This window comes from Camelus ferus, chromosome 17 (genome assembly GCF_009834535.1).
Source record: "Camelus ferus isolate YT-003-E chromosome 17, BCGSAC_Cfer_1.0, whole genome shotgun sequence".
Classification (NCBI taxonomy): domain Eukaryota; kingdom Metazoa; phylum Chordata; class Mammalia; order Artiodactyla; family Camelidae; genus Camelus; species Camelus ferus.
In genome coordinates, this window is record NC_045712.1 from 15,017,904 (window position 1) to 15,040,722 (window position 22,819).

The 22,819-nt window shown below is 43.1% G+C and overlaps 1 protein-coding gene and 2 long non-coding RNA genes across 5 annotated transcripts in view; 1 reads left to right on the top strand and 2 right to left on the bottom strand.

Moving 5' to 3' along the window:
* SYNPR (synaptoporin) overlaps window positions 1–1,072 on the bottom strand; it is a 273,164-nt gene extending 272,092 nt beyond the window's left edge. The window contains exons 1-2 of the mRNA XM_032458139.1: window positions 888–1,072; window positions 719–784 (exon numbers count right to left, since the gene is read on the bottom strand). Of these exons, the coding sequence (XP_032314030.1) occupies window positions 719–784; window positions 888–905 (84 nt within the window). The 5' untranslated portion in view covers window positions 906–1,072. The remainder of the gene's footprint in view (window positions 1–718; window positions 785–887) is intronic.
* Window positions 1,073–1,257: 185 nt separating this feature from the next.
* Window positions 1,258–22,819, top strand: part of LOC116657096 — a 222,914-nt gene continuing 201,352 nt past the window's right edge. Inside the window, exons 1-5 of one of the 2 annotated variants that reach the window (XR_004312069.1) lie at window positions 1,258–1,384; window positions 3,136–3,321; window positions 6,249–6,352; window positions 14,956–15,189; window positions 15,852–16,026. This is a non-coding gene — a long non-coding RNA (uncharacterized LOC116657096). The remainder of the gene's footprint in view (window positions 1,385–3,135; window positions 3,322–6,248; window positions 6,353–14,955; window positions 15,190–15,851; window positions 16,027–22,819) is intronic. The other variant, XR_004312070.1, reaches the window with a different exon arrangement.
* On the bottom strand, window positions 4,337–21,420 carry LOC116657097. 2 transcript variants are annotated; one of them, XR_004312071.1, is made up of 3 exons: window positions 21,265–21,420; window positions 10,636–10,641; window positions 4,337–4,348 (listed from the first exon to the last, which is right to left on the bottom strand). It is a non-coding gene; the product is annotated as an uncharacterized LOC116657097 (long non-coding RNA). The 2 variants fall into 2 exon arrangements; XR_004312072.1 differs by lacking the exon at window positions 21,265–21,420 and adding an exon at window positions 14,504–14,574.

Genomic DNA, 22,819 nt, shown 5'->3' on the forward strand with positions numbered 1-22,819 from the left:
GAGAAAACATAAGAGTAACATAACTTCCTAAACCCAGTCGCTGAAGAAAGCTCCACCGGGAAGAAGGTTCTGGGAGGTTCTTCTGGGAGAAATCAGAAGAGCCCTCGAGGAGCGGCCAGAGTAGAGAACCGAGAAGGTGGGAGGAAGGAGTCCCGCTGTCAACGCCAGCATCCTTCACAGCCTCGCAGCTTCTCTGTTGCTGGCGCTCCGGCAGCGGCGGGCGGCGGAGCAGTTGGTCACAGCGCTTCCAGGCTCCCAGGCCAGGCTTAGGGCTGCCCCCGTGCTGACCAACTTTCCGTGCTCGGTCAAGTCCTCCCCACTACTCCGCTCGGCCCCAGGGCCCTCCTCTCATGCCCTCACCCCCGCAAAAATCCAGGTGAGCAGCCAGAGCCCGGCGGCAGCTCCTCCATCTGCTCCCCTGCCCGTCTCGCCAGGAGGCTTCTCTCAACAGCCCCTGAGCGTTTGCGAGCGCGGAGGTGAGATGACACCTCGTCTACGCGCCTACAAAAATTTGTCCAGGCTCCAGCCTCCAAGCCGGGTCCCTCCATCCCGTCCCCGCCATTCCAGAACAGCACCTGGGGGAACGGGGAGGATGGATGGAAGGGTCTTGCATCTCAGGCCCGGAGCAGAACCCAGCAGAGCGCGCCCCACCCGACCTCTCCTCACCTGCCGGTCCTCTGCCTCGCTCCCCTCCCCGCACACACACACCGCTACTCACCAATTCCAGGGCTCGCAGGAAGGCAAGGGGCTCCTTCAGCGCCCGGAAGGTGCCTGCCGAGGCCAGCTGTGGACGAGGGAGACAAGAGACAGGGACAGCGTGAGGAAGGTGCTGGGGACGCGGCACCTGGAGCCCGTGGGTGGGAGGTTGGGGGCGGGGGGCGTCCTACCTGACTCACGGGGTCCATAGCTCGCCTCGCTCGGGCTTCTCGCCCGCCGGTGCCTTTGGAAATGAAGTTCGAGGGCCACCACCGTCGTCGCACTAGCCCTCAGGGCCAGATGCCCGCTTTCGGAAAGAGCCGGAGGAGCGAGGCCGGGGAGCGCGGGGCGCCCGGAGCGGGCTCGCGAACACGGCTTCCGAAGCCTGCGCGCCCGAGCGGCGAGCACAGCCGGCGAGGGTGGGAGGGGCGGGCGGCGGGCGGGAGGCGGGGGGCCGGGCGGGGGCCCGCCCCGCCGCCGGGGGCAGGGCTGCCATTGGCCAGCTGCGGGGCCGCGGGGGCGGGGAGGGCGGGGAGGTGGGCCCGGCGGAGCTCGCGACCTTGGGGCCGGCGCCGCGGGGCACGCCGGGTGACCTCGGGCTGCGGGGCCGCTGTGGGGCCGTCGGGCTGAGGGAAGCGGGCTGGCAGCCTCGGCGAGATGGTTCCCCGCCTTGAAGACGGGGTTCCAGGTGAGAGAGAGGGGCAACCCACCCCTTCCGTGGGGCGGGGTCCGCGTTCTGGCCACTTCTAGACGCCAGAGAGAGGCTGCTGGCGTGGCCCTGCCCCCGAGCCCTCGCGGAAGGCCCTCCGTGTGGCCAGGCAGCGCCCAGGTGCTGGGGCACATCGAGGGACGGGATGGACACTGCCCGTCCCCTCGGGGGTCGGCAGAGGGTCAGGGCAGAGGGAACGAACGGGCCGGAGGCGAGAGGGGAAAGACCTAAATCCTCAAAGTGCGGGACAGTGTGCCCGGCAGGTGAGCCACGTGGCCACTGTGTGAGGTCAGGCGCGAACCATGATGCCCATTTCAAAAGCAGAAAATAGTCTTAGTGAGGCTGAATTAGCCAAGGTAACCCAGCTCCCGGGGGGCTAAACAGGGGTTGGATTTCAAGTCCCTTTAAAATTCACGCTGTTTCTCCTGAGATCCTTTCCCTAAGATGCAACCCGTAAATGAAGCTACCCGAATCCGTCATAAGTAGAACTGAGCGCCTTACCCCAAACCCAGCTCATACTCTCTTCCTCTCTTAGTCGGCTGACCTTGCCAAAAGTCATAAACAACAACAGCAACAACAACAAAACAATGGAGTTCCTCCCAGGAGTCAGAAATTGTTGTTAAGGGCTTTATAACATTACTTCATTAAATATTCACAAAACCCCCATGAGCTGTTGTACTATTATTCTTGTCTTAGAGATGAGCGAATTGGGGCCATGAAAGGGGAAGGGCAGAGTCGTCATCATAAAAGTCAGAAAAGGAGGAGGAGGAGGAGGCCTCAGCGCTCCTAGCCATTAGACCATGGAGCTGATACATCCCCTTCCTTCTCACTCCCTTTGGACTGGATTCCACGTATGAAGTGGTCTCCCAGCAACACAGATAGCCCATCTGTTTACTACAAAGATTTGCCAAAAAGGTTTGGGGTTTGTGTGTGTGTGTGTGTTGGCGGTGGAAGGGCAGTAACTAATATTCAGGAGTTGGGGAGAAAGATGGAAATGAATAGTTTTGGAGTCTGAGAAGAGGAGGCAGCCAAAACTGGGTAAGAAAGAGGGTTCAGTGTAGATGCCCACTGCCCATGGATTTTGCTGGAGAAAAGCTAGCAAGTTAGTGAGTCAGAACTCCAGAGGGCTAGTTGGACCATCTGCAGCCAGCCAGCTTTGCTCCTAGTGCGCTTCCTACATGCAGAGAGAATCTAAAACAATCAGAAACAAGTTGTTTCAAAAATAAACTATTATGCAACTACAAGTGCTTAGTGTGTGTCTTGCAATTTTTTGTATATGATTTTATGTGTGAAGTCACTTAGCCCCTTCAAGACCACAGGGTTTTTTTAACCTGTAAAATGGAGCCAAACAATACCAGTTTAGCTGGTGGTTATGAAGACTCGATGAGATTTTGTAGAAAATATATCTTGGGCAGAGTCACATCATAATTTCTCCACGTGTACTGGTTAAATTTCTGACTGCTCACACCTCTACAGAAACAGATGAAGGCTCAGAGGCTCACATTAGAGGTGTGGTTGATTGTAGCACAGTCTTGCCACACTGTGCAGTGCTTCTCCACTATATATCCTTGTCCTTTTGAACCGGGGAGTTGCTATGTTACTAGCGTTGGCCAGTGATGTGTGGGCAGAAGTGATGAGTGCATTTCTGGGCAGAGGTTTTAAGAACCCCTTCGTGATTTGCCATATTGCTAATTTCTTTCTACCATGATGAATACAATGTTACCTCACAGGGGCTCCTCCGACAGCCTGGGTCCTGGCATAAGATTGATATAGAGCAGAGCTGCATCTGGACCTTGATGGACACTGTTCTGAACAAGAAATGCATTTGGAGTTATAAGCAACTGCGATGTTGAAGTCTTTTTTTAACTACAGCACAGCATAACCTAGGCTGATTGATCCAAGAGTTCACATGGCTGGTAAGTAGCTGAACCAAGATTCCTCTCTGAGTCTGTATGATTTCATTGTCTTTGCATCCTTGTTCTTTCCATCACCGTCAACTAGCTTATGAGGTATAACACTTCCTGCATATGTTTAATAATGATGATAATTATCATGATAGCATATCCCCGTGCATCTCTCGCTACCTGCCAGGCACTGTGCTAAGTGCTTCAAATACATCATTGGGGCCTCACCGTCATCCCCTCCCTTTCAGGTAGTATATTCAGGTTTGAAAGGGTAAGTAACTTGTCCAAGGTCATCTAAACATTTGTATCTTTTTAGACAGAGAGATTGACTTATTTAAAACACCACCCACTTGCGTTTCATTTGAGCTGAGAACTTGGCGCAGACCAAGTGTGATTACTGAGCCTCTTCCCCCAGGCCTCTCTTCACACTCAACATTCCTCCTTGCTAATACGGTGGCACATTTTCCAAGTCCCCCAAGCACCATGTGAAGGAAGCCAGAATTGTGGCAAATGTCAATGTGGTCGCTCAGACAACAATTACACATTGTCAGAGGATGCTTTTCACGTTCCAGAAATGTATGAGCTGCCAACAGCTGCATCACCAAAATAACCCAGAGTTCCACATCCCATTTGCAACGTTAAATACTTGTAGACTTTGGGGCTAGAACCTCTGCATGCAGACCTGGAAATAACATTGGGTTTCTTAAAGAACCAGGATGGGAGAGGTAGGAGGGATGATACGAACACTGCCACAATATTACTCTCAGTAGCTGACGGTGACCCCATCTCTTCTGCCCCATCGTGACGAAAGATAATTTCCCTCTTCCGTAACAAATCTATTGCTGTGGCTCAACAGTCGGGTTAACTTTGGTGGGGCATAAATGATCCATTTGGGCAGCCTATATTGATCATGTAAATCAAATAGCTTCCAAATTCTTCTTTCGTTTTTTGGTCGGGAACTTACAAAGATTTCCTTTGACATGCCAAGGCAATAGGTTTACTGCAGTGGTTCTCAATAAAGGATAGTGTGGGCTCTTCCCTCCCCCAAGGAGACCTTTGACAATATTTGGAGACGTTTTAAGTTGTCACAGCTGGGAAGTTGATGGGGGGAAGGGTGTGGTGGTACTGGCACCTGGAGGGTAGAGGCCAAGGATGCTGTTCAACCTCCTATGATGCTGAAGACAGCTGCCTGCAACAAAGAGTCATTCGGAAAATGTGAATAGTTGCCAAAGTTGAGAAACCTTGACTTACTCATTTGACAAGTAAGGACCACCTGCCTGTTATGTGTCAGTATTGTTCTAGGTATTGTAAACAGCTTGACAAAATTCCTGCCTTCACAGAGCTTACCTTGTAATGGGATATACTATAAGCCCAATTTAGTCAAGTTCCAAATTAGACCAAACCAATCAACAAAATTCAAAAAGCCATTCTGAATCTCAAAGAGGGCTCATGTTGAATCAGAACTACAAGAAAACAAGGTATCAAGCTGCTGTAGATGGACTTGCATTATTCAGGCAAATTAAATCTCATTCTCAGGGAACGGCATACTAGGTTTCATCTTACTATGTCTCTTGCGGCAAAAAAACAAAAAACTAATTTAAAATTTTATCCACAGCAACTTAATACAGGAGGAAATACTACCCATATGTTGTGATATTTGGAATGCTAGAAATAAGTAGTAAGTGGAAGTCATTCAAAATGCTATGTATTTCACTCTCTCCTCGTGCTTCTAACCTAATCTTTCCAAATCTTCTCCTAACTAGCGAGGGTGACAGCAGAGACCAATAGCATGTCTATGTAATATTTGTTTGTGTGTTTGGTTTGCATGGGGCCACTGGTACACGGGACTGGAGATGGGCTGGAAACATTTTCAAGAACTCTGATTTTACAATAAATATAGCATTATCTCTCAACCTAATGATCAGGTAAAGCCATCTTATATTTTAGTCTTAAATGGCTGCAATAAAACATGTAAGGATGTGTATGTGTTTGTTTGGTTTACAACTTCATCACAAAATAAGATTCCATAGGCTTCCTATGGAGTTTTTAGCATTCAAATAGGATGGCTCTTAATTAATAATCAGAAGTGATATAAAATTTCAAGTGTGGATGGCCACTGTAAACTCATATCACCATGTGCTTTTGGTATTTCTGTTTCCAGTTTTCTTTTAAACAAAAGGTATCTGTGTAAATATGACCAGACTTTAATACATGCACATTACAGGATCAAAGCTCATGTCAAAGGATTCTTCCTTGACCCCAGCGAATAATAGTAGTAACAGTCATCATAAAGTGACGTTTGCAGTGTAGGAAGTAGTAAGTAGATGCTGGCCAGAATGCTAAGTGCCCCTGGAGGCAAAACTGGCTTAGTGTCCTCATTAACCATCTAAGTATGCGCTACAGTTTCTCCCCTTGTGCAGACAAGAAAACACAAGCTCAAAGAAACGAAAAGTCTCAGCTAAGCTTTTCTGGGTAGTAAACAGCAGAGTCATGATTTTTCTCCTACCCTCAAAACTTTCCAAGAAAAAGATGATACGCAGTTTCCATTGCAAATTTGAAAATGTCACCAGCTTTAGGCAAAAATATTTTTCCTGCTGAAACATAAACAAAATTTCTCTGGAGAAATCAGCTGAAGATGGTCACCACTGTCTACTGCTACTACTATGCCTGCTGCTACTGTTTTTCCATGAGCACAGTTACAAAATTACCCTCCCTTCTCAAAAGGCTCAATCATTCTGATGATTTTTGTCTTTCATCATTAGCTGTGTTTTCCAAAATGCTCATTATTTTTGACGTTCTCCTTGGATCACTCGCCTGTTTTCACGGACACATTGATCACAGCAGCACTGAGTTACTCACATGACACCCACTGCCATTTCTGAATGAGGTAAATGAAGCCCACGGAATGGACACATCTTGCCTAAAGTTTTCTTCCCTAGGAAAGAGTCCAGCATAAGCGGTGATGGCACAAGTTCTGGAATCGGGTTGATGGAGTTCATCATATTCTGGCTCAGTCACTTCCTAGCTGTGTGACCTTGAGCAAGTAAGTCTCTTAAACTCTTGTCACTCAGTTGCCTCATCTGTAAAATGGGATTAATAACTATACCACCCACATCATTTTGTAAGAAGGAATAATTGAGTTAACACAAGGTAAGCCCTCAGACGAATCAAATACAGAAAGCTACTAAAAGGCCGAGAAATATGACCTGCCCGAGTGGTAAGGGGATGGTCTGTGACATGTGCATCCCAAGTGGTTTATCACACAACCACTGCTTACAGTGAACACTCTAAAAAAAAAATCATTCATTTTCTTCCATTTCCCTTCTTTTCAGAATTCTTACTTCTTTTTCCTCAAAATTCTTCTCTCTTTTTGGATGGTAAGAATATTGCATCATTCAAAAGATTTTTAGGGGGAGGCTTGCTGACTAATACCCTTCCTAAAAAAATAACAATTCAGTATGAAATTTTTTTATGATGATCTTTTTCTTTGATGTTTAATAAGTAGAGCTTTGGCAGGGATTCTATGATTTTCTTAAAAATATTTTTTCTTGGCAGTATTTGCACTCTCTAATAATTTTTTCATGTTTTAAGAAATATTTATATGTGAAAACTTACAGATGATGAAGATAGGAATGATCAGATGGATCGTCTCCTATCTTTAATAAAAGTATGTGATCCAAATTGTACTGGATCCTTTTCATTTTAGTGAATTCTCCAGATGGTCTTTAGACCTTGTGTTTCAGTATCACAGAATGGCTTTTGCATCTGCTCTAAATGAGGCAAAAGAAAACCCTACCCTCTTCAGCAAATGTAAGAACACATTTATTTATTCCTTCCTAATTTAAACCTTTAAGTAAAAAAAAAAAAAAGTTAAATATGAGACATTAGAAAGTTGACTTCTTTGATATTTCATGGTCGTGTTGGCCAAGGTGCTTGACAACTGTGTGAGGACCTGGTGGATCCACTCACACAGAGAGAAACACAATCCAGTAACTAAAATTAGGTTTTACTAAATTATATTGCACTGCACTTTTACACCTGCTTGGCAAATAATACCCAGAAGAAAGGTACAATTACATAGGCTCTTTGCCAGAAATAGAAGGCAGGTTTAAGAAAACACTAAAAAAAAAGAGAGAAGGAAGGAAGGGAAAAAAAAAGGACGAGAGAGAGACAGGCAGAGAGGGAGAGGAGACGGAAAATGAGAGAATCCTGTCCCCACACCTTGGTCAGGAGCAGCAGCACCATTTAAGTTACTTCTGTTAAAAACTTGCTAGAGGGGAAGGTATAGCTCAAGTAGTAGAGCATATGCTTAGCATGCATAAGGTGCTGGGTTCAATCCCCAGTACCTCCTCTAAGGATAAATAAACCAAATTACCTCTCCCCAACAAAAAATAAATAAATAAAATAAATGAATTTAGAAAAAAGAGAATGTGCTCTGTGTGTGTATTATGATAAGCCCCTTATAACACTGAATTCATTATTATCCGTATTTCACAAATAATGAAACTGAAGCATGGACAGATGAATCTCTTGACCAGGCTCATACAACTAAGTGTAAGTGAAGCCACGTTTGAAGCCAGTAATTCTTGAGAGTGTGAACTAACTTTCTACCTTCTTGTTATCCAAAGTATGAAATATTCACCTCTCAGATCGTAGCTGGAAATTGGAGATACTGATGAGACTTCTTTTATTCAGTTACCAACCCTAATTACCTACTTAAAATTAGGGAATTGATCACCCACATTCTCATCTTTTTCTTTTTAAGTTGTGGTAAGAACACGTGGATGTCCAGCGTCCCCAACACCATTTGGTGAAGAGGCTGTCCTTTCCCGATTATGTGTTCCTTTCAGTTAAACATGCACGCCTGTGTGTATTTCTGGGCTTTCTGTTCCATGGGTCTGTGTGGGCAACAACTGTTTTAACCGCTGTAACTTTATAATGTATTTTAAAATCAGGAGGTGTGATACCTTCAGTTTGGTTCTTCTTTAAGATTGTTTTGGTATTTAAGTTCTTCGTGGTTCCATATGAATTTTAAGATTTTTTTCTATTTCTGTGAAAAATGCTATTGGAATTTTGAAAGGGAGTGCATTGGTTGTGGATTGATTGCTTTGTGTGCTGTGGGCATTTTTACCCTTATTAAGTATATATATATATTAATAAGTACCCTTATTAATCCATGAACATGGGTATCTTTCCATTTATTTCTGTCTTCTTTGATTTCTTTCCTCTGTTTTATAACCTCCACTGTAGAAGTCTTTTACTGCCTTGGTTAAGTTCCTCCTCTGTATTCCACATTCTCAATCTTTGCATGTCCTTTAGTTTTAGTCTTACTGCTAATGATTTCTGGAACATCGTTTGTTCTTAAGAAAAGCACTTGTTCTCATTTATTTTCGAGATACCCAAAGGACATCTTGTTTTACCTTAGTGTTATAGGACATCCATTACTAATGAGGTGAGGAACATGCCTGATTAAAACATTAATTGAGCTATTAATTCATGACAAGATATGGAGGAACCTTAAATGTATATTTAAGCACTGGAAGCTGATCTGAAAAGGCTGCAAGCTGTACGATTCCAGCTATGTGACACTCTGGAAAAGGCAAAGCTATGGAGACAATAAAAGCAACAGTGATTTTCGGAGGTTAGGGTGGTGGGAGGGATGAGTAAGCCACACACAGAGAATTTTCAAGGCAGTGAAAATACGCTGAATGATACCATAATGATGGATACATGTTATTATACATTTTTACAAACCCACATAATATAAAACACTAAGAGTGAACATAATGCAAACTGTGGACTTTGGGTGATTATGTGTCAGTATAGCTTCATCAGTTGTGAACATTGTACCACTCAGGCAGTGGAAGTCGATAGTGGGGGAGGCTCTGTGTGTATAGAGGGGCAGGGGTATATGAGAAATCCCTGTGCCTGCTGTCCTGTGAACCTAAAACTGTTCTTAAAAAAACAAAGTCTTAATTTAAAAATATGATAGATGTAGCAATCTTAGGTTGACATCCTGAAATTTAAAAAAAAAAATTGTTGATCACTACTTAGTGCTATTATTTCTCGAGCCAGGAACCTATTTAAACTCAAGGTTAGAATAAGAAATGGAGCATGTTTATGAAATTCTTCATTTAATGGAATGAACTTTGGATTTCTTTTTCTTTAAAATGACTTTGAAATTAACTGAGAGAAAAATGTAATTTTCTCCGCATGGCTTTTATCTTTATATAAAGATTGATTAAAGGTAATATTTTGGGGTTTAATGTGTAAGTTGCAGGTGTTTGTTTTTATGGGGGGTTTATTGGGAGAAATAGAAGCATGTTAACACTTCTGTTAGCCTTTCTTCTTTTTATTTTACAGACCTTTTAAGAATACATATAAAATTTCAAATGATATAGAACTATTTAGGGTAGAGGTTCCTCTTTTATACCTCCTATTTCCATTGCCCAAGGGAATACATAATTTCCTGTATAGAGATAGATGTGCATGTGTGTATATATATATATGCATATATTATATATGTGTGTTTATATAGACCCCAAATATAATATACACATATAATTATATATTTAAAATAGTATATGCACTATATTTTACAGAAATGAGATAATACCTTATAGATTATTACACAGCCTACCTTTTTTCACTTTATGTTTTATTATGGTTACTTTTCCTTGTCATTTCATACCAGTCTACTTCCTTTCTCTCATGCTGGCTGGGATCCATATGTGATGACAGGAGCAGGAGCAGCCACCTTGGAGCCAAAGATGAAAGTCATGTCAGAGGATAATAGAGTCATCTGACCTCTGTTGTGTTACAAGGTGACACTGCTCATGCCATCACATTTTGGGTTTGGTAGATTGCCTTAAACTGTGCCCTAACAAAATGTCTTCCGTTGCTCAGTTCAGATGGCATCTACTCTAGGAAGGCTTCCGGACTTCCACCGTTTTCAGTCATATGCCAATTAGAACTGGTCACTCTGATTCCAGTGTTCCTTGTACTTGGAAAATGTTTCTTTCAGCCCTTATAATTCTCTAGATTTATTTTAATTATTTAAATGTAGTGTCTGCTGTCAACATAGAAGCCTTACCTAATGTTCCAGACTAAGTTAGAAGCCCCTGTCATGTGCTCTCATAACATCCTGTACCTCTGTGTAACAACTATACTTAAATTTACTTTTTCAGTATTTCCCTTCTCACTATACTGTGCAAACTCCCCACATGAGCAGAACCTTGGCTGCCTCTCTGAAAACTGTATCTCCACCTCCCACAGGAATCCTGACACATCATAGGCTCACAGCAAATGTTTGTTGGATGAATAAACGATCTCCTTAAAGATAGAAGATACGGGTTGCTCATATATATAACCCATTCATTGCTAAACTCAGTGTCTGGCACCTATTACGTAGGCAATAAATGTAGAATGCTACAAACTGTGTTTGAACGGGATGGTATTGAATGAGAGGGGAGGGGCTTAGACTCTCAGGTCTGTGGGAGCAGTAGGTGAGTATTTTCACTCAAGAAGGTCCCTACCAAAGGCTTAGCTAGCAGTGTTTCCATCAGCAAATATTTTAAAATTCCTTTGTATCTGAGGAATGGTCATTAGAAAAAAATATTTAAAATAATTTAAATATTTAAAATAAAATAATAATTTAAATAATGATGATCATAAAAATTATTTAAATTTAAATGAGCCGTAAAGGAATGGCTGTTGCATAAATTCTAAGATGGGCTTTCCATGTTTGAAAAGCAGTGGTTGGAACATTCATTTCAACTTGAACCCTCATACTTACCTTTCTGTGGTCAAGCGTTTGTGAGGAAAATCCATCATTAGTTAATTTCCTTATTCATAAGCAAGTCGTATCTTTATATTATTAGGAAAATATAGTTTATGCTTATAATTGAGAATAGCTAATACGGGATTCTTAAATATATAAATGGATTCTCAGTCATTTATTATTATTAAAGGTATTTTAAAGATCTTTTCATACATAGTTCATACCAGTAAAATTACCTAGAAATTGAAAGAGATTTCTGGGATTGACACAGTGAAGAGATTTCAAACAATAGTGCATTTGGGACATTCACTTTGAGTGCTAAATAGTTCCGTTCAGCTCCCTCATATGAAAACAGGTTTGAAATTAAGTTCTCTAAATTTTCAGAATGTTCCATATTTTCCATGAATATTTTTATATAAACAGAAATGATCTCAGTCAAGCACGTGCCTTGTGTGCGGGGAGAACGGCTTGGTTGACGTGAGGGGCAGCCCGCAGCGTGAAACGGGGATTTGCTCAGCATCGCTCAGGGCTCTCTCTTTGCTGCCAGGATGTGTGTCGTCCCTGACCAGCACCTTCTTTTTTTTATAGAGGCTCTCTGGGGACTCTTTCGCCTCACTTACGACTTGGCGTATAAAATCACAAGTTAAATTCTGTGCGCATTTTACGTGTTTGTTTACGTGAAGAACAATTACCCCACAGTGTGAAATAATGAATATTCGTTCCAGTGACAGGCGATCTGAATCTGTGAAACCACTTCTGAAGTTATTAACTGTTTCAGAATATTTTTGCTGAAGTGGAGGATACTGAACAAATTGCTGTTTTTGCATCGTTTTGTTTCCCATGACGCCTTTCAAATGTATTCGATGGGAGGGGGCAAGTTCCCTCAGGCCCCTGCAACACACCTCCGGCATGACTGGGTTACTTACTCTCTTACTAAAATGTTAGATGGTCACTTAAGATTGTCTTGATTCTGAAATGTGGAATTCCCAATCCCATTTAATAATCAAAGTGGCAAAACTGAGTACAAGGTACCTCTGCTCCGTAGCCCTGGCCAGGATGTAATGCAGGCATGAAGCCTCCGTGCGCGGGGTGGAGGATGGTGGGGTTCGCGTCCTCCTTTCCTTGCCCCTCCTCTCCCCCTTGTTAACAGCTCTCTGACAGAAACGAACAGGGGTCAGTGGGTCAGGAAAGCTCTTGGTTGCCTGACATTTTTGGAAGTTGGATTCATCCTCCCTCAGCCTGAGAGATTTTTCTCTCCTTCAGAATGACACTCCCACCCCCCACTGCTGGGGATCACTCACCTGGCCCCCCTTCACCTGAGGCAAGTACCCCTGTCTCAGCTGCTCACGTTCTACACCTGCTTAGAACCTGGCAGCCCCATCAGGTGCCCTTTTGTTGGGGCCCTGCTGACACTCTGGGAAATCTCTGTGATGGCTCTGCTACATGCGGCCTGTTGAGTGGTCCTTGGGAAAAACTCATGAATCCTTTTCCCCAACAAACTTTGAGAGAGCAGGTCCCCCACAGGTTCCTCCGCTGGCTTTGACATCTCCACCCTGAGTTTTCTCAGAAGGGAGCCAGACGTCACCTCACTTTCCAGCTGCTGGGGATACACATCGATCTGTGGTTTTCAATGAGCTCAGCGCACTTCTGTGAGAGAATCATCAGTTCTTAGAGCGCCCCAGGAGAGCCCGGGGCCACGGCGTGATTTTCAGGAATGCTTTCCCTACAAGAACATTAATGTTTTGTGCCTCTGTTGTTACAAGAATGAATATAATCCAATCTGGATTGCGCTTATTTTTTTCCTACTGGTTTTAAAAGCAGTGAAGCCATCTGCATGGTTCCTAGGCCTGGTGCCTCGTGAGCAGTTGGTGAAGCCAGCCTCCACAGAGGTGGCTGGTTTATGAAGCAGGCGAGACTCGTGGGGATGCTGTGACAACACAACTTTATTTTTGTTTTCTTCCTATTAACCCACCAGGTGCTAGGCACTCTGGTAATAAACACAACAGACACCTGATGTTTTCCACATTTGAATGGAGCACTGAAAAAAAAAAGATGTGATGTAAAGATAGTGAAAATAATAATAAGGCCAGTGGTGCTAAAAGGAAAAAAATCACAAATGCTTGAATTCGTTTATGTGACAAGTTCTCCTCTTTTCCAAGCCAGACCGCACATGGGGGAACACGGGCACATGTCTGCTGTGGTAAGGGGTAGCCATGCTTACTTCTCATTTTAATAATAAGGATGACAAAGTTCTTGTCCACTTGGATGGGGAAGCTGCCTGGGTTGAATCTCTGCAGCATCTGCAAACTTTGGCCAGGCTGGCTAGATTCTGTGGTTCTAGACTCGATTTCTTCATATGTAACAAGAGTTTAGAAGAGATGGTCTCTAATGCGCCTGCTGCTCTGGAGCTATTAAGGGAAGCAAGGTAAAAGGTATTTTTAAATATCGGTGAACCTGATTTAAATGCATTCAGTGGACCTGGACTATGACTAAATGTCATTTCTTGAAACAACTGGAACGTCTCATATATTCAACACCTGTCTCCTTACCACACGCACAGTGCTAGGTATTGGGGTTACAAGAGTGAATGCAACAGACATTATCCCAGCAGTGCAGATGGAGTGTGAAAGTCTGGTGATCAAATAACATCATCCTTTCCTCCACATGACCAGTGTGGAAGCCAAGATTTTTATGGCGGACTGAAAAAAAACAGTCCTTACGTTGTTCCTTAGGATTAAAGAGTTGTTGTTGTTGTTTTAAACAGAAAGCATATATTTCAAAGTTAAAGAATCGTTGGAAACCACATTACCACTCTACCCTGAGCACTTGAAAACACATTTAGATGATGTCTATGAATTTGAAGGGCTCCTGTGTTTTCCTTCTAAAAAGAAATTTGTTCTGTCAACAAGCCAATGCTATGTCTTGCACTCGACTGAATTTTAAACATTTTTATATTTTGTATTAGGGAGCAAATGGTAGAACTGAGTTTCATGTTGAATATCAAAGTACCATTTACATCTAAAGTCACCAAAAAAATACTAGACCCTATTTAGTATTCAATTCTGGAGACGTAAGAGAAAAAAACCACACATACTCCTGCTATGGGCTGATAGGGGTTGTCTCGGCTTATGATAAAATTACTTTTCACTTCGAGCACTTTTCCTCTTAAAGGCTCAAAGAATTTCACTGCCTGCTTAAGGGACATGTGCATCTCTATCTGGAATAACCTTTTCAGAGGTTAATAAGTCAAGAGTGACTTTCTCACTCATTATTTTGCTTAAATTCAAGCATCATGCTGATCACGTATCTGCTAATCTTTCCCTGTTTCTCCCACCGATTACTGAGCTCCTTCACCTTTCCGTCTACTCACTATCAGATCAAATCCTTACACGTATTTTTCTCAGTGTATGGAACTCCTTTGTCTTTTACCCTCAAGCAGCAAATCCTGGCTATCAGTTATGAAAGACGTAGAGTTTTATATGCACTAACCACTAGAAGAGACAGAACAGCTGAGTCACGGGAGCCTAGCTTTGGAGACAGAAAGACCTGGGCTCAGGTCTTAGATGATGTGTAAAAGCTGTATGACTTTGGGAAAAATCACGTACTATCTGTGTCAGTTGCCTTGTTTATAAGACAGGGATGTATTAATAGAAAATACATCTCATGTGGTTATTTGAAGATGTGGACGTTTGAAACGTGGCCCCAGACTCTTTGACAGTTCTCTCATCACGGAATAGAATCGGTGTCCTCTCCTGTTTAATCAGGGCTTTGTGGTTACTTCATCAATGGAATACACAGTGTCGGGTTCTGGGTCCTTAAAAAAAAAAAGCAACTCCATTTCCCATCTCTTGGGATGCTTGTTACAGGAACCCATCCACCCAACCATGGTGAGAGACCCACGTGGAGAGGACTGGGGGCTCCTTGCCCTTGGCCATGCCTGAGCTCTTGGCTGGCCGCCAGCACCAACTGGCCAGCCATGCAGTGGCACCTCCTGGAAGTGGCTCCTCCAGCCTCAGTGAAGTGGCCCCAGCTGACGCAACATGGAACAGACATGAGCCTTCTCTGTTGATTGCTGACTGAGCTCAAAATTCGTGAACTAAGTAAGTGATTGTTGCTTCCCAGAAGTGCTAAGGACCACCGCCTAGAAGGACCTGGGAGTTAGTGGCCCGGGGAGCAAACCTTGAGCCAGGAGAGAGACAGAGGAAGAAGCCTCTAGCTACTTCCCTCATCCTCCTTCTCCCGGCAAGCCCCCAACACACTGTTCCTAAGAGCAGTGAGTCTCCTGATCATTCAAGACAGGTCTTGCATGACCAAGCAAACAGCTGTGTGTTCCGGTGGTGCCGTGGCCAGCGTGGTCACCTGTCACTTTGTTCTTGCTTCCCGCCTGTACCTTCCTCGCTTCCCTTCCCTCACCTTTCTGTCCGTCTGTGAATGATGCACCCCAGTAGAGCACTAGCAATGCGCATTTGGCCTCAGCTTTGCTTTCTGGAGAACACAGGTTCAGGCACCCTCCCTATAAAATGTTCTCTGATTCTTCCTCCCCTCAAGAAACAACGTTTCTAAAAATCGAAATTATAATGGTAAATCCCTGAGTTGGGATCTGAAGTCCTGAGTTCTTCTTCCCAGCTCCACCAGGAACTCGGTGATAATTTCACTAAGTTGACGCACTGTCTGCTTATCTATCCCAGGGAAGGGAGTGATGTCTGTCAGCATCCCCAACCCCCCTCACATAACGGCACACACGAAAATTGTCTTTGCCTAGAACTTTGGCACGACTGGTTCGTGGACAGAGGAGACAGACCTGTCGGTTCCGTCTCTCCAGGCTGCCCAGGCTGAAGGCGTGATCTCTCGGCACATCTGTATCTCAACAGCTCTGTACCAAAGTGCTGTGGCAGGCGGCAACGTTGGGGATCTTCAAACCTTGACAGGAGGACACGGTAAGAAATTCACTTTTATGTTGTCATTAGCACAACCATTTACACCTAAAACAGTAATTCCCAGGTGAGGTGATTCATGCCCTGGAGCACTTTTAACAGTGTCTGTAGAGATTTTTGTCTGTCATAACTGAAGAAGCGGTGGCAGTGTCATCTAGTTGGTAAAAAGCAGGTGGGGCTGCCATAACAGAGCACCGCAGCCTGGGTGGTCTGACCGTCTGCAAGCTATTTCCTCACAGGTCTCGGGGCTACGAAGCCCAAGGTCAGGGTGTCAGCAGACTGGTGTCTTCTGAGGCCTCTGCCCTCGACTGGTAGGTGTCCATTTTCTCCCTGTCTCTTCACACGGTCTTCCTTCTGTCTGTGGCTTAATCTCCTCTTCTTAAAAGGATGTCAGTCACATTGGATCAGAGTCCATTCCAGTGACCTCACTCTAACTTAATTACATCTTCAAAGGCCCCACCTCCAAAGGCAGTCGCATCCTGAGGTACCAGGGGTTAGGACTTCAACATATGAAACTGGTGGAACAAAATTCAGCCCCTAACACCAAGGATGCTGCTAAACATTCTGCAAGGCACAGGACAGACTCCTTCTCCCCAGACGTACACACAATAAAGGATCATCTGGCCCCAAATTTCACCAGTGGTTAAGACCCTGATCTAGAGCCCTCCTCCAGCATGTAATAGGTGCTCAATAAATTTTTGCTGACTAATGAAAGCTTGACTAAGCATCTGTAGCTGAAACAGTTTTATAAAATAATACGCCAACTACATATAAGGCACTCTGCTATTTTCTCTTCGATATTTTTACTGTTGGTTGCAACCATTAAATTGGTTTCATGACCCACTTTAAATGCTGATCTAAAGTATTTAGAAACACAGCTTTAAAAACCCTGTAGTTCCATTTGGGTCATATTTTAGATTCCACACATAAATGAACTTCTTCACGGAACAGAAACAGACTCACCAAGAGAGAAAACAAACTCATGGTTACCAAAGGGGAAAGGAAGTGGGGGAGGGATAAATTAGGAATTTGGGATTAGCAGATACAAATACTGTATATAAAATAGATAAACAACAAGGACCAATTGAACTATAGTCAATATCTTGTAATAAACTATAATGGAAAGAAAAAAAATTTTTTAATAAAAATCTTGCAGTTCCACATTTAAAAACAGTTACGATATGTAGAATGCTACTACAAGTCATTGCGTTGGTTTTTAACTGACAAGCTAAAATTTATTTATCAAAACTCCTAAGTTAGTTGTCTGTTAGGAAGGCAGTGCAGTTGTTCGAATGAGTTTTTGAAACATTCAAGAGTTTCTTTGGGGGATCAGCATTGTTTTCTTCAGAGCTTATAGAACCATTAATGTTGTTGTAATGTTGTTTTATAGTTATACCACTTTTTTTTTTTACTGTAAATTTATTATCTAAATTGAGTGACCGCCTTATTCACCATACTTAACTCAAAATGGCCTTTGACTGCGATTAAAATTTAAATTTATCCTTAAAGGGGGACTATTAGGCACCTGATATGACATTCAAAACAAACAAAGCAGTTCCTCCGAAAAATGTCTTACTGAATGTCTTCTGTGGCTTAGAATAACTGTAGGATGACTTTGAAGGAACCATTCTTATCTGCGTATGTAAATTCTGGTGATATGCTCGGGGTCCGTTACCTGTGTGTTTGACCGGATGCTAGAGAGCAATGAGCACATACAACTGCGTCCAGTTCTTCAGATCACGCGTCTTTATTCTGCTTTTTGATGTATTTTTAGGAACGTTCTCTGTAGCTTTGTGGTGAGACAAGTTGCATATCTCCTTTGACAGAAATGGTGAAGAGAGGGCAGTTTTCCTTAAAGGCACTTTGCAACACCCCTTCTCACTGAAAAAGAAAACCAAATGAATTTTTTTCGGCAGCTTTATGTGACAATCAAAAGCTATTTATGACATATCCATTCGTCCTTTATTCTGAAATTATCTAAATCAATGCTACGTTAATGGAATTCTAATAAAATGTAATGGATCACCAAACACGGCACAAGGATAAAAGGGGATATTTTATTATGTATTACAAATATGTATTATAAAAGTAGTACAAACTCTTGGCTTAAAGGAAGTCTTTACAAAATTGTAAAGACTTTACAAAATCAGATGAAGTCTCAGCCTCTCAAGGAAATCAGAGTTAATCATTTCTTCCACATCCTGGGGACAGTTAGAACATTCAATGTTTTTATGCAAATGGGACGCATGCCACTCAAGTTGTTCTTTCTCTTGCCTTTTGTAATTTAAAATTTATCTTGCCGATCTTTCACATTGGAGCATGTATACTTGCCTCATTGTTTTCAGTAGATACTATTAATTCAGGGCACAAGAAGTGAAAGACTGTCTCATTCCACTCATCCAGGCAAGGAAGACATTCAGTTATCTTTATTTTTCTTTAATTCAACTGAATTTTATCTCAGGATTCTGTTCCCCTAGGTGGTCACAACTTAATCTCTGCCAGTTCTGGGTTGTCCAGCATTTGGCTGAGTTCCATGAGGCTCATGTAGAACAGAGGTCATGGGTGCAGCGTCTTGTCCTCGGCTGTTGTCCTTCGAGGCTGACAGACGCTGAGATGTATCTGTCTCATGTGGTCCCCCTTCTCTGATCCATGTAGATCCCCGATGATCATCCCAGGTTCCCACTCCAGTCCCATTAGATCCTTCTGGTCTCCTTAATGTGTCTGTGTGACCCTAAGACGCGGGATTACCGTGCCACACCGCAATTTGGGGAAAATCTTGCGTGCTCTTGCAGACTCATCTTTGAGGTACACCACGCGGCTACTCCTTCTCTACTCTTTTAATACTGTGTCAGGATGCTCTCAAAACTGGGGGGTGGGGGGAGGGTTTGGTCATTTCTAGGCATCCACCTAAGAAACAAGTTTTCTTTTCTCTCAGACTCAGCAAAATAATCTGTAGCTTTTGTCACTTCCCACCCCTGGATTCAGCCTTAAATGGAAGCTCCCTTCTAGGGCACATAATCCTCCCCTTCTAACTCCCTCGCTCCTCCCAAGCCAGGAAGCTTTTCTCTATGGGGGCAGATAGATAAGTTTCTCTTACTCATTGCACATGCTTCTAAATATGAGGGTGTACTTTCTGAAACTTTCTGAAACTCAAAAGCCAAACATTTTCCACTTGTTCGACATTTGCAGTCTACTCTGCCACTTGTTCCCTGAAGCAAGGCATGCAATGCGCCAGATAAAAGAGAAATTCAAGGAAAGAGCCCTCCCAAATAGCTAATATTACCAAATGTTATCTCACCTATGTGTATATATCCTCTCGATGACTCTTTATAGGTAGTAATTTATGTTGTTTCCATATGTTGTCGCGGTTACAAGCTATGATAAACATCCTTGCCCATATAGCTTGAAAATTTATGTAAGAATACTGACACTAAAAATCCTAGCATGAATTCCTGGGGAAAAGGAAAGGGCAATCTGGTATGGCAGTGTCTGATTCTCCATAGCGTTGCCCTCTAGGTATTTTGTTTTTAAATCACATATTTAAATTTTTTTCCAATCTGATGGTTTAAAGTATTATCTCTTGATTTTATGTTTTTCCCATGTCTTTCGTTAAAAGAGAGATTGAACATTTTCCCACAGATGTTCCAGCCTTGTGCATCTTGTGTTCCCTCAATTGCTTATGGACGTGAAGAGAAGCTATTAAATAATCCTAAATGGATTTAAATAGAATTTTTCTCAAGAGTTATAGATTGATGGGATGGTTGATTTTTGTTTTGGGAGGCGAACCATATACAATTTAAGGCAACTACTTTCCAGTCTTTACTGCATTTGACAACCGAGTGACTATTATATAGGGTTAGGAACAAAATAAAATTGAAGATGAAAAACGGAGTTAGCATCATAGAATTAGTAATGATGCTTCAGCAATGTTATGATATTTCCACTCTGCAAACACAGAGCCCGTTCTCATCAAAATGGCCTTTGGACCAGTGGTCTGAATGAGAGCAGCCATGCGAGACAGCTAACAAAATCAGTGCATATCCCTTGAGCATGTGTAATTACACAAAGATGCCGATAACTAATTAGCACAATGGATTCTGGTCTCAATTCAAGTGTTGCAGAACATCCATTTCACATGTCTCATGTTGTCACCGCCTTAGAGAGTTTCCATCATAGTAGATTTGTTCTCAGTGAGAATTCCACAAAGAGAAGCTAGAAGAAGACACGTAATGACTTTAGGAGAAATAAATGAGGACTGATTGCCGACCACATGATTAATTTTTCAACACCTTGATCATGTAGCATGTAAACGATCTGACTTCTCACCCTTTAAAGCTTCTTCATGTCCATTTCCCCCATGTTTTGTTTCATACTTACCTATATCTCACGCACATTAGCATCCTGTCTTCCAGTTAGAAAACACCTTACAACCTGAGTAACTCCTTACAGCCATCACACTTCCCCTTTATCTTGATGTTTATTCAGGTCCTGACACCGGGTAAGTATGCACCCCGAAACCCTGCTAGGAAGTTACCGTTACCCCCATTTTACAGATAGCGCCTGACACACAGAGAGGTTGGAAAACTTGCCCCAAAGGTCAACAATCCAGTAAGTTGCAGAATCAGCATTAGCAGGTTCTGGGGTATCTGAGATACTCTGCAAGGGATAACGGAGGAAATGTTTAATACCAGCTGTGGCATTTCTTGGAATAGACTTTGCTGGTACTGCTACTTAGTAGCCAGCAATGCCAAGGCCTCCCTGTACATTTCTTTGCCTCTGGGCAGCATTGAAGCTGTCCCTTCAGTGCTCTGACTGGTTCTGTTTAATCCCATTTAAAGATTGTAAGGATGCGTAAGGCAGTGTATGCTATATGACCCTTAGACAATTTTTTCAAACATGGAGAAAGATGCCTTATAAGAACTAGACAAGATTCTCGATTCCTGCCCCACTTCTGGGCTACTTTTACCTCATGGAAACGGCTCTAGATGGGCCCCTTCCTCTGCTGCCTGCTCCTTCCTGGCCCCCTCCCCAAGTTTTGTGACCCTTCCTCTAACTGTATTTAGGCTGATTCATGGAAAGAGCTTGGGAAAATGGCTTTCCTTCAAGAGGCAGAAAGGGAAGGAAAAGGATTTTGGAAGAAAAATTGGAAGGAGAATTAACCCTGTGGAAGGGGCCCGGAGTGGTCCAAGTGTTAGACTTAGACCTGGATGATGGAGCCCTTTGAAAACATCTCGAGAAGACAGGAGTTCGGGAAAGCCTTGCTCTTGAGGTGAATTAAATCAGGCCATCTTTTGGGATAGCACCTTGGCCTGACTGTCACACTCCACAGCCAGTGGCCTTAGCCACCAGATTCCATCCTTCCTGATTCAGCCCCCAGCAAGCCTGGGGTCAAGTCCCTTATTATCCTTACCCAAATATAAAATTTCATTTTCAGGGATTTTAAAGCGGGGATACCAGCTCTCATACGACCTGAACACTTTGGACTGAAGCGATTGCTTTAATTTAATGTCCTCATTTTGCAAAACCTGAGGTTCCTGTATGGGAAGCAGCTTGTGCAGGACCACCCAGAAAAGGAACCATTTCTGCTCACGTTCTCATTTCTGCCTTGTATTTAGAAGAGAGTTCCAGTTCAACATCCATGATCCATTCTAATATGTAAATGTTGCAGAAAATTCAGGTTGTCCCTGAGAAGCAATTTTTTCCTGTGTCATAGCTAACATTTATTGAACTTAGCACAACGCCAATTACAATATCAGTCTCTTTGTCTGCCCAGCCAATCTTTACAGTAACACTGGGAGGAAGGAAATTGTATAAATGCCCATTTTATAGGTGAGAAAATAAAGGCTCAGAGATTTCAAATCATTTGCCGGTTGCTATTACGCAGAATCTTATCCAAGTTTTCGAATTCCAAAACGCAGGCAGGCTCTTAACTGTTGTGATGTGCTGAGCCCTTCTACAGCATTTGAAATAGCATTGAAACAGCACTGAAATTTAAAGGGAATCAAGGCTCCATCCTCAGAGGGCTTGCCCATGCTCTTCCTTCCACCTGGAATGCCCCTTCTGTAAATATCCACGAGATCCAAACTTTCACTGACCTCAAGTCTCCAATCAAATGTCACCTCATCAATGAGGACTTTTCCGACCCCTTTGTATAAAACACCCACCCGCTGCACACCCACACTTGTTACCCATTTCACCCTGCCTCATTTTTCTATAGACTCCATCATCTGACATATTACGTACGTACTTCTGCGTTGTATCCATCTCCCCTCGTTAGAAATGTCATCTCTATGAGGTCAGGAACTTGGACCTGTTCCCTGTATCTCCAGGACCTGTAAGAGTGTCTGGCACACAGTAGATGCTCACTAAAAACTTGTAGCGTGAATGAGTGAGTGAACGAATGACTGAATCAAACAAGTTCAGTTTACATCTCCATCATCAGCCTCCTACGAGACCTATCACAGAAGCAGCTGGGGGACTCAAGGAAGTCTGATTTAAAAGGTGTCTGATTTTCTAAAGAAAATCCAGTTGGATAAAAGACTATTTAATTGTGTCAGGGACTGACATTAAAGCGTACAAGGGCATACGTTTTTTCTTCAAGCACTGACAGCTGGGAGAAGAATGCACAAGTCGGGTCTCCTTGTCTGTCCTTGGGTTCCCTTCCCTGTGCATAGCTCTGTATATTTAAATCACTGGAGACGCTCATTCTAAGAAATGTAGAAGCAGCATTTTTTTCCTTTTCATAAGCCGACACTTATTCCCAGTGGGTAACATTTAGCAATGAAGTGTTTTTTGA